At 39.6% G+C, this 13,674-nt stretch overlaps 3 protein-coding genes across 3 annotated transcripts; all 3 read right to left on the bottom strand.

Annotated features, from left to right (window-relative positions):
• Positions 1-981: 981 nt before the first annotated feature.
• On the bottom strand, positions 982-3,636 carry LOC110184620 (nose resistant to fluoxetine protein 6). Its single transcript, XM_020953218.2, has 9 exons — positions 3,360-3,636; positions 2,932-3,304; positions 2,795-2,868; positions 2,530-2,732; positions 2,362-2,474; positions 2,091-2,301; positions 1,850-2,031; positions 1,327-1,792; positions 982-1,259 (listed from the first exon to the last, which is right to left on the bottom strand). The coding sequence occupies exons 1-9, from the start codon at positions 3,628-3,630 to the stop codon at positions 1,038-1,040; spliced, it is 2,115 nt and encodes a 704-aa protein (XP_020808877.2). The 5' UTR covers positions 3,631-3,636; the 3' UTR covers positions 982-1,037.
• Positions 3,637-5,337: 1,701 nt separating this feature from the next.
• On the bottom strand, positions 5,338-7,946 carry LOC110184815 (nose resistant to fluoxetine protein 6-like). The gene is made up of 9 exons (XM_020953459.2): positions 7,671-7,946; positions 7,249-7,615; positions 7,121-7,194; positions 6,862-7,064; positions 6,686-6,798; positions 6,421-6,631; positions 6,177-6,358; positions 5,653-6,118; positions 5,338-5,598 (listed from the first exon to the last, which is right to left on the bottom strand). Exons 1-9 carry the CDS (start codon positions 7,939-7,941, stop codon positions 5,365-5,367), a joined length of 2,121 nt encoding a protein of 706 aa, XP_020809118.2. The 5' UTR covers positions 7,942-7,946; the 3' UTR covers positions 5,338-5,364.
• Positions 7,947-8,714: 768 nt separating this feature from the next.
• LOC110184743 (nose resistant to fluoxetine protein 6-like) lies at positions 8,715-11,409 on the bottom strand. The gene is made up of 8 exons (XM_020953375.2): positions 11,129-11,409; positions 10,699-11,074; positions 10,567-10,640; positions 10,308-10,510; positions 10,140-10,252; positions 9,873-10,080; positions 9,152-9,805; positions 8,715-9,091 (listed from the first exon to the last, which is right to left on the bottom strand). The coding sequence occupies exons 1-8, from the start codon at positions 11,394-11,396 to the stop codon at positions 8,855-8,857; spliced, it is 2,133 nt and encodes a 710-aa protein (XP_020809034.2). The 5' UTR covers positions 11,397-11,409; the 3' UTR covers positions 8,715-8,854.
• Between the last annotated feature and the right edge of the window lie 2,265 nt (positions 11,410-13,674).

Here is a 13,674-nt window from a genome sequence, read left to right as displayed (position 1 = left end):
ACAGTGATGCCCACCTTTGATATAACCAAAGCAGAACTTATTTAAATTGAATTGAATAGGAGAATTATATATATTTTTGGAATTATAAATACATTCTTTAGATCTGCCACTTGAGTAGATATTTTCATTGTTAAAATTTGTATAAAATAGTCAGAGGATTATCACCTTTTTGTTTTCTTCAATTGACAGCACTAGTATAGCCCTATACATGTCTGGCTTTCCTTGCTCGCTGCTCCCTGCTGCTCCTGGCTGCCCGTTTCCTGGGGGAGCACCATGTGGCAGAGGCATCAACGCGGTGCACATTAAGCTTAACACCGGTTAAACGCGAGTTGCGCCGAAATGCCACTTTAAGGCGCTGCCTGTAATGGCCGCCAACTCATTCGGTATTCGCCGGAGGTGCCGCGTAATAATGTTAAATGTCAGGTGCAATGCAGCTGTCCCTGCCGCAATCGAAGTGGAATGGAAGTGGAAATGGCAGTGGCAGTGGCAGCTCCAGTGCAATTGGATAGGGAACTGGAAGTTGAAACCGGAGTCGGAGCGCACCAGCAGGTACTAATTAAGTTGCCCGGGAGCCGCGTAACTGCCATAAAATATGCGCAGTGGGAATTCGAATTCGGATCCGGATCCGGATCGGTTTGTCGGCCCGGCAGACACTCGTTCTCATTGCAGTGCAACGAGGGCGAGGGGCAAGAGCAGTGGCAGTTGCAGTTGCAATGCCGGTGGCAGTGGCACGTATTTTATGGCATCGGGCTAAGCGAAGTCGACGCGAGTCAAGAAGTTCTCCATTTGTTTCAAGCCTTAAATTTCCACAGGACATGCAACCAGAAAGTGACGAGGACGAGACTCCTATGTGAGTGGGTGCTCCACCAGCAGCCGGAAGTGCCGAAGTGCATAGATAAATGTCTTACTCAGTCAGTGGCAAGGCTTCCACAAACTGGCCATAGACCAAGGTGCTGGTAATCACAAAAGGATACTCATTAATTGAACCTACAATAGATTACATTTATTTACATGCTAGCTGCATATTGGGAGTACTTTTAATCGGCAACAAATGCGGCAGGAGTTTTGTTAGAAATTCCACTTTCTTCTATTTGATTCCCTTGATCTTTCACTACCTCTGGCTCTGCTTTAATGGGAGCAGGGACTTTAGGTTTGGGCCTTAGGAAAATGTCAAGTCCACCAAAGGGCGCCTCAATGATCAGATGCATAAAATAGGAAAACAATAGTGTGAGGCCAAAAGTGGACCAGAAGGCAAGCATCTGAGGAAAGAAACATAACAATATTTAAGAGCCACTACTAACATTTTCGAAAGTTGTTAAAACCTACCACTCTGTATTCCGAAAAGTAGGAATTCGTTCGGACACTTCTAACGTTTATCTCCTGAATGAACATATGCCACATATACACGGAGTAGGAGAGTCTCGACAGTGGCTGCCACAGCGGGGAGGAAAGGAAGCTGTTGGCCATTCCTCCGTATCCTTGCATGCAGGCAAAGACCACCCAGCAAAGGGCCAATGGCCAGCCCACTCGAGTGAGAGTGTAGTAGAAGGACTCTGCCAGCGTAGACGGACCAGGATCACTCCATTTTGCATCCGGATAAAGGGCGAATATCGATGTGAAGATCATGCCCAGGCAGAGAATCCATCCCAACCACACAGCTATCCTGCTTAACTGGAACTTCTTGCCCCTATTCAAGTACACAAAGTATCCAAACAGGAACCCAATTAGCCAAGGAGCAGCGTGTGTGTGGGTTGCCAAGTACAACTTTCGCGTTGCATTATTACTCGTGTTCCTTAAAATAGAAAGTTTTGAATATATATTCAAAGGTGAACTTGATTATAGAACCTACTTTATCAACATTGAGTAGTTATTCACCATCATCGTGGCAAAGAGGCAGCCAGAGAGCAGGACTATGAGAACGACTATTCCTGCTGCTGCCTTCTTGCCCCATTTGTAAAGGGATATTAGCAGGATCGGAGAGAGGATGAATAGCTGCATGTCCACCGATAAGTACCAGGTATGGCCAGGACACTGAAACAAACATTCTGTATTTATATGTATTATTCAAATTAATAACACCGTGAACTTACCCCCTCCTTCGTATAGTTGTTTACAAACAGCAATGTCCAATACCAGTTGCTCTCACAAATCGATGTTGCCATATATCCGCCTTTGAACATTGGTCCACCCGACACAATTCGCATGATTCTTATGTAAACCAGAATTGCTATTGCCAAAACAGGAAGGATGCGCATCAAGCGATGAAGGTACATCAGTGGCACGTTCAATTTTCCTTTGGTTCTGTAAATGTCTTAGCAATAAATCCAAAGTCTTACTTGTTAAATAGTAACATTTCCATACTTGTCCATCGATCGTAACGCAATCAACGACACCAACATTCCTCCCAAGAAGAAGAAAGAGTCTACTGAGAAGAACCCGTGGAGAACAAAACTGGCTGACGATGACTCGGACCACTGTAAAAACACTAAATTAACAAAAATCTTCTTGTAATATCAATACAAAACTGACCCTTTTATAGAGCACAATATTAAGGTTTGCTCCCAGGGTTTGCATTGTGTATTGATGGCAATAGACCACCCAGATAAGAGATAAGCAACGAATTCCGTGAAGACAATCGATTACATTTGGGTTGCTCTTGTTCTCCACAACGCGGAATAGAGCCCGGGAATTTACCCTGGCCGAGAAAACCTTCACAACTGCTGGAAGCTTATCTGAAATTTATTAATTATTGAGAAATATTAAAGCCCAAACAAGTTCCGATCTATTAACTCACCTTGGTCTTCACAGAAAAAGTAGTCGTACAGCGTAAAAATAGCCACAATAGAACCCATCAGTGATAAGATCACCCTATAATCAGAAAACGTTCTTAGCCTATTGGTTTTAATATGTTATAAAGAAAGTCATTCTTACACTGTGAAAATGGTAAGTCCATCCCAAGGTTCTGGTTCATCTGTCTGGCAAGTACTCTCGCTTATACTCAATCCGTTGGTGAGAATACTTGAATTCAAGAACTGCTTCATCAATTGTCCCATGAACGTGTTCATGTGAGCAGCCGAGCAGGAAGCGGGAAAACAAGTGGCAGTCCTTAAGGACAACCTTTCAATAATTGACCCACCCAATCCGACCATTTTTCCAGGAGAAGACAAGAGAAGGCAGTACTTGCCCCGAATGGTTCTTCCTAGGCTGGCCTCTGTTCTGATACCCAGGCACTCATCAAAATTTCCCAGGTCGTATACGTTTCCAGTAAGGATTCCCGATGGTATAGACCCCCATGCATCGATCACTGTTATGGTCAAGATTTTAGAGATTATTCTTTTCTCATTAAATTGATAACTTACTTTTCAAGGCCCAATATTTTCCAGCTTTAAGAGCCGTCAAGAACTGAGTCCAATCGCTCAGACACAAGAGATCCTCTTGACTTGGCACTTTCGGCAGCTGGAGTGCAAAATCATGGGTTGCATTATCCTCGATGTGGTCAGCAATCAGAAGCCGTAATGATCTCAGCTGATTTATATATTGAAAGTCCTGCAGGACATCGGTATCCTTCGGCTCTGCGGCTGTGAAGAGTAGAAGTCCCGAGACAATAATAAACACGACTATGTTGGTCATGGTAGCTCAACTTGATTTGAAGTTTCCTCTAATTATTCCGCGGCTTTTTATATGCGAATTAGCTTCCGATAAGAAATGATTCACAAAAACTGCCTGATAAAGTAATCTCTTTATTTGGTAATCAATGCCTAGTTAATTGGTCTATCTACCAAAATAATGTGTTCTTTCCTTATATGTCGATGTTTTATTTGTTTTTAATCGGATTTGAAGTACTTCAAACGTAAAGGTCTGCCATCTGGCAATCTTGGTGAATATACATAGTAGTATTTTCGGGTAATGATAACTTTACATAGAAGTAAAGAACAAATAAATTTTTTAAACTATGTCTTTGTCCCAGGAACAGAGATTTGCTCAGGAATTCACTTTGAAATCGAAGATTAGTAATCACTTCTACTTTTATTGTCAGAATTGAGTGTTTACCTTATGCTCTGCTTAAAAGATTATTCAAATAGATGATAAGATTGTGATTTTCACGTGATGAAACCCCCATGACTTTTATGAAAATAGATGGGCGCATTCAGCTGAATTTTTTTAAAGTTCTTTTGCACTTTTAGTTTCAGTTATTTCATTTCAAATTTTATTTTTTAATTTATTTGCGGTTGAGAATGTAATACAGACATGTATGAAAATGAGACTGAGGTGCCGGATACGGAGCATAGATGGGGGTGAATATCAATGGCCAGAATCTATTTTCATTTATATTTGTATATGACAATTTTTTCGACAAATCAAAGATTAAAAATCTCATAACTCAGCCAAAAATGCATTAAATTCAATTCGGAAACCAGTCCTATGTTAGTTTTTGTTAGGTTAACAAATCTGCATACTAAAGTTAACATTTCGAAAAATTAAATTTTTGATCAATTTTTTACAATTTTAATGAAATTTTCAATATTTGAAAAAATTTCAAAAATTTATTTTTCGACCATAAATAGCTAGATCGATGCAGCTATTGATTCTGATCAATAATATATATGGTATATAGGGTCGGAAATGAATCCTTTACAGCTTTACAAGCTTTTTACTAATATTTAAATGCATTTTAAGGCACAGTTAGAAGTTTTCTGGGTCGTACCTGTTGGTAGTTAGGAATCCCACGGGGATAGAGACCCACGCGTCGCCCACTGTCATAATAAAGAACTTGACTATTATTTGTTATTATTCTGTAGATTACTCACTCTTCAGAGCCCAATAAACAGTAAACTGAGTCATATCGCTGAGGCACAGTGGATGTTTCTGAGTGGGCACTCTGGAGGCATTTATGTCTACGACTTTGAGAGGTCTATCTTTTAAGAGTTCAATAATTTCAAATCCAAAGTATTTCTACTGGCTGTTACTCTAAATATTGTCCAGATCTCCTTCCGTCGGTTGTGCGTCACTGATGAGGACAAGTTCGCAAAGGAGTTCCCACAAAAGTACTATATGACTCCCATAGTATTAATGCGTTTATAACCAAATTACGTGACTGATAAGTGTGTTTAACAAAATCAAACTATGAAAATCTCCTTCGGTAACCGGTAAGCAAATGTTATAAAATAGCGATAAGTATGTTCTACGAAGCAGCTTAAAACGTTTAGATCATATGATTATCAGAAACCAAGTCCACAAGATACTCATGGAGTGTAAGGGTTTGACAAAAAACATGTTCTATTTATACAATTTAAATTTCCTTAAATTTTATATTCAATGAAAGAAAGGAATGTTTTAATAAAATATAATAACTTATATTTATCCCTAATCAGCAAGTGTTTGAGCACTTGCCTCTGTCGCTCTTGGATCACTTGCACTTTCATTATTGTTTTTGTTCAGCTGAGTCTGATCCGAAACCCGATTTAATGTTTTATCATTAGTAGGCTTTTTCTGAGATTGTAGGAAATTGTCCAGACCTCCAAATGGTGCCTCTACGAGCAAGTACATCAAGTAAGAGAGTAAGAGGGTGAAGCCGAGAGTGGACCAGAATTTCAGCATCTGCAAAATGCAAATTAATATCTGTGACACAAATGTTTGAACAAATTAACCTACCACTTGATAGTCGGAGAAGAAGGTATTGGTCCTGACACTCCTTTCGTTTATCTCCATGATGAACAAGTGCCAGATGAAAGCCGAATAGGAGAGCTTTGACAACGGCTGCCACAGCGGTGAGGAGAGGAAGCTGTTGGCCAGTCCCCCGTATCCTTGCATGCAGGCAAAGACCACCCAGCAGAGGGCTAAGGGCCAACCCACTCGGGTGAGGGTGTAATAGAAGGACTCTGCCACGGTTGACAAGGGTGGCGCACCTGACTGAGTCGACGGATATAGAGCAAATATTGAGGTAAAGATCATGGCCAGGCAGAGACCCCATCCGGCCCAAACGGCAACCCAACTCAGTTGAAATTGTCTTCCCCTATTCAAGTGCAGGAAGTAGCCGAAAAGGAATCCTATCAGCCAAGGGGTGGCGTGTGTATGAGTGGCATAGTACAGCTCCTGAGTCCCATCTTTGCCTTCATTCCTGCACAGAAACCGGAATGAGAAACATTAATGGGAAAAGAACCCTAAGTGTAGCTTACATAAACTGAACAGTGTAGTTGTTGACCATCATCGTGGCAAAAAGGCAGCCAGTCAAAAGAACTGTAAGGATAAATATTGCAGCAGCAGCCTTCTTGCCCCATTTGTAGAGAGATATCAGCAGGATCGGAGAGATGATGAACAGCTGCATGTCCACTGATAGGTACCATGAATGGGAAAGGCACTAAACGACATAGATTAATGCTTCAATCCTTATCTTAAAGCGCAATTAAGTTCGTCAGTTACCTTTGCCTTTGTATAGTTATTCACGAAGAGCAAAGTCCAATACCAACCAGTTTCACAATCTGATTTTCCCGTGTATCCGCTCTGTAAGAGTGGCCCATCTGCCAATTCAGTCATGAGATTAGTATAGACCAAAATGGCTATGGCCAAAATAGGGAAAATGCGAATCAAACGGTGCAAATACATTAGAAGCACATTAATCTTTCCGTGCGTCCTAGAAAATATAAATTATTAAATAAGTTAAGAATTTGCTACCTTTTAATCTTACCTATCCATTGAGCGAAGGGCCACCAAAGCTACCAACAATCCGCCAAGGAAGAGAAAGGAATCCACCGCAAATCCTCCGTGCACAATGATACTAGAGTATGGAAGCTTCAGCCACTAAAGAACACCAAAAATCGATTATTTTTAATGAAATAAAAAGTTTTAACTCATTTTACCTACCGTCATCATTTGCAAAATATTAATACAGGCAGAGATCATGTTGGCTCCGTACTGATGGATAATAATAACCCAGAAGAGGGACATACACCGAATTCCATGGAGGCATTCAATTACATTCGGATTGGACTTGTTCTGCACAATGCGGAAGAGAGCTCTGGAGTTGGCTCTTGCGGAAAAAATCTTCACTATTACAGGTACTTCAGCTGGAAGTTGCGTTAAGTTTAGAACTCAGAACTAGCGCTGGCGTCGATTAACTCACTTTGATTTGTACAGAAGAGGTAATCGAACAATGTGAAGAGCCCCACAGCCGAGCCCATCAAGGATAAGATCACCCTGTAATCACAAGTGTTTAGCAATTGAAAGTGATTGATGATGATTCACCATTACACTGTAAAGATCATGAGTCCGCCCCAGGGTTCACTTTCACTCGTTTGGCAACTACTATCGCTGATACTCATGCCTTTTATACTTGAGTTCACCAACTGATTCATCAGCTGTCCCACGAACGCGTTCATGTGAGCCGCCGAACAGGAGGCGGGAAAACAGGTTGCTGTATTGAAGCTTAATGCTGCCAGTTTGGGATTATTGACACCCAAAAATTCGCCGAGGGAAACTCTAAGGAAACAGTATTTGCCACGAATAACTCTAGTTTCACTGATACCCTTTTTAATACTCAAACACTCGTCGAAGTTTCCCAGATCGTAAGAGTTGCCCGTCAGAAGTCCAGAGGGAATGGAGCCCCAAGCATCAATCACTGTCATTGGAATTGATTTTTTAGATTATTAACTTCTTAGACTCAAAATCCTTACTATTTAGAGCCCAAAGTTCTCCAGATTTAAGTGCCGTCATGAACTGAGTCATATCGTTGTAACAGAGCAGGTCCGCTTCAGTGGGCAGTCTGGGCATCCGAATGTCTAAGTCATCGAGTGTTACATCCTTAAAGAATTCAGCAAACGCAAGTCCTAAAGATCGTAGTTGACTGATACCCTGAAGTTTCTGAAGGACATCTTCTTCCATCGGCTTTGCGGCCCTGACAAGGAAAAGTCCACAAAGGAAAATGAATCCAACTATGTTCGCCATGGTAGCTTAACTGGCACTAAACGTTTTTAATCAAAATCAAACCTTTTTATAAGGTAAAGATAGCTCGCTATAAGTACTTCCTACAAAATATATTGATAAGCTTTATACGTATTTTTATATACATATGTACATACAAGCTGTTCTCCTTTACAAAGAATTGCACTTGTAAGATAATCTTTCAAGTTCTCTCAAAATTCGCATAATCTAGCTGATATTTTGGTAAGTATTTTGCTACTTATGTACGTAGATCCTATATTTGCAAATTTACTAAGAAAAGATGCTAATTTAAACATAAGTTCTTGGAATTAATATTTTTGATAAATATTTTGAAATCTTTCTGCAGCTGATTTATGATAAAGGCGTACCATTATTTGTTTCCTTAACATTCAAGTATTGTACTGAAATGTTTAATCTTAATCTAAGTTTGGTTTCAAAATGAAGCAATGTTGGATTTGTTGGTATTTGAAGTCTTTATTTGTGGTCGAAGTAAATTTTCAAGTCCACAAAATGGACTCTCGACGATGAAATATATTAAATAGGACAACATTAAGGTAATTCCAAACGCAGTCCAGAATTTCAAAACCAAAACAGAAAAGTTTTGAATGTATAAATTCACTTTAAAATCAAAGAAAAGTCATCTCTTCTACTGTTCTTTGAGAATTTACTTAACTTATGAGCTGTTTATAAAAAATTATTAAAACAGATAATATGGTTGTGCTCTTCACGTGAGGAAAAGCACATGACTTTAATGAAATTGATAGATCCAGCAGCAATTTTTTCTTATAGTTTCAATTATTTTATTTAAAATTCGTTTTTCTTAATACATATTAACCATATTTAAGTTCCATATTTATAATAATTTTATGTAACTACGATATATAAATTATCTTATATTAGATGAGTTAGTTAAATCCTATTCAGATATTGTTTTAGCTATCGTTTCAGTCTCTTTCAGCTTACTTGGACCATCACCATGTACTTTTTGGTCTGAAACTATCTGAATTGGATATGAGCTGGTTTTTTGAACACCAGCAGGCTTCTTTTGAGGTCGTAGAAAATTGTCAAGTCCACCAATAGGAGCCTCGATAATCAGATACAATAGATAGGCAACCACCAGGGTAATACCAATGTCTGACCAGAATTGAAGCATCTAAAATAGAAGTGAAATTAAAGTAAAAACAAGAGAAGAAAAACAAAGCAGAAAACTTACCACTTGGTAGTCGGAGAAGTACGAGTTTGTCCTAGAACTTTTCGCGTTCATTTCCTGGATAAACAAATGCCACATGTATATGGAGTAGGAGAGCCTCGACAGAGGTTGCCACAGCGGGGAGGAAAGGAAACTGTTGGCCAATCCTCCGTATCCTTGCATGCAGGCAAAGACCACCCAGCAAAGTGCCAATGGCCAGCCCACTCGAGTGAGGGTGTAGTAGAAGGACTCCTCCAGGGTTGTCAGCGGTGGAGTATTCGACTGGGTTGACGGATACAGAGCAAAGATCGAGGTAAAGATCATGGCCAGGCAGAGAATCCATCCTGACCACACTGATATCCAGCTCAGCTGGAACTTTTTGCCCTTATTCAAATGCAGAAAATATCCAAATAAGAATCCAATCAGCCAAGGTGTAGCGTGCGTGTGAGTGGCAAAGTACATATTGGACATGGCATCTATACTGAAGCTGTTTTGGAAAAACATCATCGAGTAGTTGTTGACCATCATCGTGGCAAAGAGGCAGCCAGAGAGCAGCACTATAAGAACGAATATTCCAGCAGCAGCCCTCTTGCCCCATTTATAGAGAGCGATCAGCAGGACCGGAGAGATGATGAACAGCTGCATGTCCACTGACAAGTACCAGGTATGGCCGAGACACTAAATAAAAGTGTTAAAAATTAAAATTATAAACGAATCGATCTGAAATCTCATCTTTCTAGTGTACCTTCACATTGGTGTAGTTGTTCACAAACAACAAAGTCCAATACCATCCGGTTTCACATGCTGTTTCTCCACTAAAGCCTTGTAAAAGAGGTCCATTCGCCACTACCGTCATGAGTTTTGTGTTAACCAGTATAGCCACGGCCAAAATAGGAACGATTCGGATCAAGCGATGAAGGTACATCAGTGGCACATTCAGTTTTCCCTTGGTTCTGCACAGAGGATGTCAAGAAATCAGTACTTTGACTTAGAAAGCGTAAGTTTTTCTTACCTATCCATTGTGCGAAGTGCAATCAAGGCAAGCAACAATCCTCCGAGAAAGAAAAAGGAATCCACTGAGAAGAAGCCGTGCAAAATGAAGCTTGCAAACGGTAGCTTGGACCACTAGAAACTCATATGTTAGACCAATATTCTTGGAAGGAACTTTAAGTTATCTTACCGGAAGAACGTTGAATAGGTTAAGATTCGCAGCAAAGGATCTGCCCGTGTACTCGTGGCTAAAAACCACCCAAAAGAGTGACATGCACCTTATTCCATTGAGGCAACTGATCACATTCGGGTTGGAGGTATTCTCCACGATGCGGAAAAGAGCTCGAGAGTTGGCTCTTGCCGAAAACGCCTTCACAATAGCAGGAAGCTCATCTAAAAAGTGAAGGTTATTGGAAAATGTTCGGCAAATCTTTTAAAAGCAAACTCACTGTGGTTCTTGCAGAAGAAATAATCGTAAACCGTGAATACAGCCACAATAGCACCCATTAGTGATAAGAGCACTCTGTAATAAAAAAGTGGTTAGTCGGTTGGTAGCAATTGATATTTAATTGAACACTTACACCGTAAAAATGGTGAGTCCATCCCACGGTTCACTCGCACTCGTCTGGCAGCTGGCATCACTGATACCCATTGCAGTGCTGGGAATGTCCAAGTTAAGGACCTTTTGCAACACCTGACTCACAAATTGATTCATGTGAGCTGCCGAACAAGAGGCAGGAAAGCAGGTTGCTGTCTTTATTCTCGTTACTGCTCCGAGAGCACCAATATCACTGCCAAATATTGCACTGAGAGAAGTTTGCAGGAAACAGTATTTACCACGGATTGTAACACCCTGGCTAATGTCCTTGTTGATATTGAGGCATTCATCGTAGTTGCCCAGGTTGTGCCTGTTGCCAGTCAGAATGCCAGAGGGAATGGAACCCCATGCATCGATCACTGAGAGAACAGGGATAAGTTATTTATCCCTTTCGGTTCCATTTCTTTACTTACTTTTCAAGGCCCAAAGTTTCCCTTCACTTAGAGCATTTGAAAACAGAGTCAAGTCTCGGAGACACAACAAATCCTCCTCATTCGGCGCTCGGGAATCCGCTAAGCTTATATCACTGAGAGTTACATTTTGGAAGAAGTCGGCGAATTCAAGTCCCAAGTGACTTAGTTTCGTAACCTGCTGGAAATTGTTCAGGATTTCGTCCTGCGGCTGCGTTGCGCTAACGAGAACGAGCCCGCAGAGAAAAATAAAGCCGGCAATGTTGTCCATTATAACTAAAAAACGCTACTGACTGCTTCTGTCCGACACCTGAAGACTTTATGCCGTTTCTTATGCGAATTATCAAGCGATAAGGGTCTGATTACAAAATCGTCTGGTAAGTTACCAGTCGTCCAACGTCCATTTCTGGGAAGACGCCTGATAATCGGCAATCTCTTTCATTTGAAGTAGTCCCGGTGACTCCTTATTTATTAATTTATAATCTTAATCATTGGTGAGCAACGATTTACTAAAAACCTCATCACAATGATAAAGGGGATTTTTAATCAAATTTACAATATGTTTTGTTGGAATTGACTTGTTTTGACGCCAATTATTCGTGGAAAATTATTCAAATTGATGATAAGGTGTATACTTTCACAAGGAATTTAAAACTAGGTTAATTCAAAGAAAACCTGTAATTTCAACCGAATTGTTAATTATAGTACTAGCTTTTTTAAACAGTGAAGAAATCATTTCCGACCCTATAAATCATATATATTCTTGATCAGAATCAACAGCAGAATCGATCTAGCTATATCTGGTCAAAAAATAAATTTTTGAAATTTTTTCAAATTTTCATATTTTTGTAAGGGGTTACATCATTAAAATTGTCAAAAATTGATCAAAAATTGAATTTTTTTAAATGCAAACTTGAGTATGCAAATTTGTTAACCTAACAAAAACTAACATGGGACTGACTTCCGAATTGAATTTAATGCATTTTTGGCTGAGTTATGATAGATTTCCATCAGCAAATTGTCAACTGTAAGGGTAAATCATCGGCTGTCTGAAGTTACCTTTCCTTGTTAATTATAGACACAAGCATATTAAACATTTAAATTAACGCTGTTATTTATAATTCTGAGCTGCAGCTGCAGAAGCCGAGGCCAAAAGCGGGTCTGAGAGTCCTCTGAAAATGCTCCTTCAAGCTGCCAATACAAAGCGAGAATGCATTCTAAATATTGCGTATACGCCGCGTTGAGCGACTCGATGAAAGTGAATTCGATCTTTTAATTCAATCGAAAACTGGATTGGTGTATAGACTTTGTTTTTACGAAGCTAGTTTTCTTTCTTGTTAATATATTTATAAAAATGATAATATGGAAGCTGTGAGATAAACGCACACAACATCAATTTAATTTTAATACAGTCGAATCCCGATAATTCGTACCCCGCTAAATCGAAAATCGCGATAATTCGTAAAAAATTCTGTCCCCTTGAAAAAAACTCGTTAATTCGTAAAAATTCAATACATTTTGGTCCTCTCGTTAATTCGTAGTATTTGGCGCAACGCAAAGAATATTGAACCTCTTAAAAATCGTAATTTTGTTTCGAAACCTCTTATAAATCGTAATGCGATGCGAAATATTTTGTAGTTAAAGCGACGTTAGATTTTGCAGACATCAGAACGGAGAAGAAATTTTATAGAATTTACAAACCAGAGCATTAATTCCTCAACTTAAACATTATTTTTCGACTCATGATGTGCCAAATAGTGTGTTTGACAACCTAATAGGTTTAGAAAACGCGATGGAAAAAATAAAAGAAAAAAAACACGAAGCAATCAAAAATTACCAATTATTTTAAAGCATAAATTTTCGTTTTTAATAATTTAATGTTTCTGCTTAATTTTGTTTGTTAATTTTTTGTTTAATTTTCCTTTAATTTGAAAAACGTACAAATGAATGTACATGTTTAATTTTAATAAAGCTAAATACATATGTAAACATGATGTGAAATGTAAAAACCCCCTTTATTCGACTCTTTCATTTTTGAGCCCCTTTAAATAGAAATCTCGATAAATCGAATTCCCGTCTAATTCGTAAAAAATGTGATCCCCTTGCCATTTCGAATTATCGGGACTCGACTGTAATATAAATGTCATGTTTAAGACTTACCGCAGTAGAGGACACGTCATTGTTTACTTCCTTCCAGTGTTGTGACCAAAAATGCTGATTCCATCCAAAGGGAGCTTCTTCCTAGTCATCCAGATGTACTGCATTGGCCACGTCATATTTTTAGGCCGAAGGCTGATCACTTGCACTATCACTTGAGATGTTAACACTAGGTACCCCTAGGACAGACTGAGGAGCGCGGGCCCTCAGCGCCTCTATTTATAGTCCGCGAGCAGAGCAGAGCAGAGCAGAGAAGAGCAGAGCAGAGAAGAGAATGTGAGTGCGTGGGAGAGAAGCTGTTGCCTCTAGAGATTAACATAGAGCGATTAACATAGCGAGAGTGGGGGAGAGGCAGAGAGCAGCAGCGAGCTGATATTTAATTTAACTTTAAT

Source organism: Drosophila serrata, unplaced genomic scaffold, assembly GCF_035046125.1.
Source record: "Drosophila serrata isolate PLE 108 unplaced genomic scaffold, ASM3504612v1 contig_382, whole genome shotgun sequence".
NCBI lineage: Eukaryota > Metazoa > Arthropoda > Insecta > Diptera > Drosophilidae > Drosophila > Drosophila serrata.
Note: the sequence above shows the minus strand (reverse complement) of the source record. Positions and strands in the feature narration are given on the sequence as shown.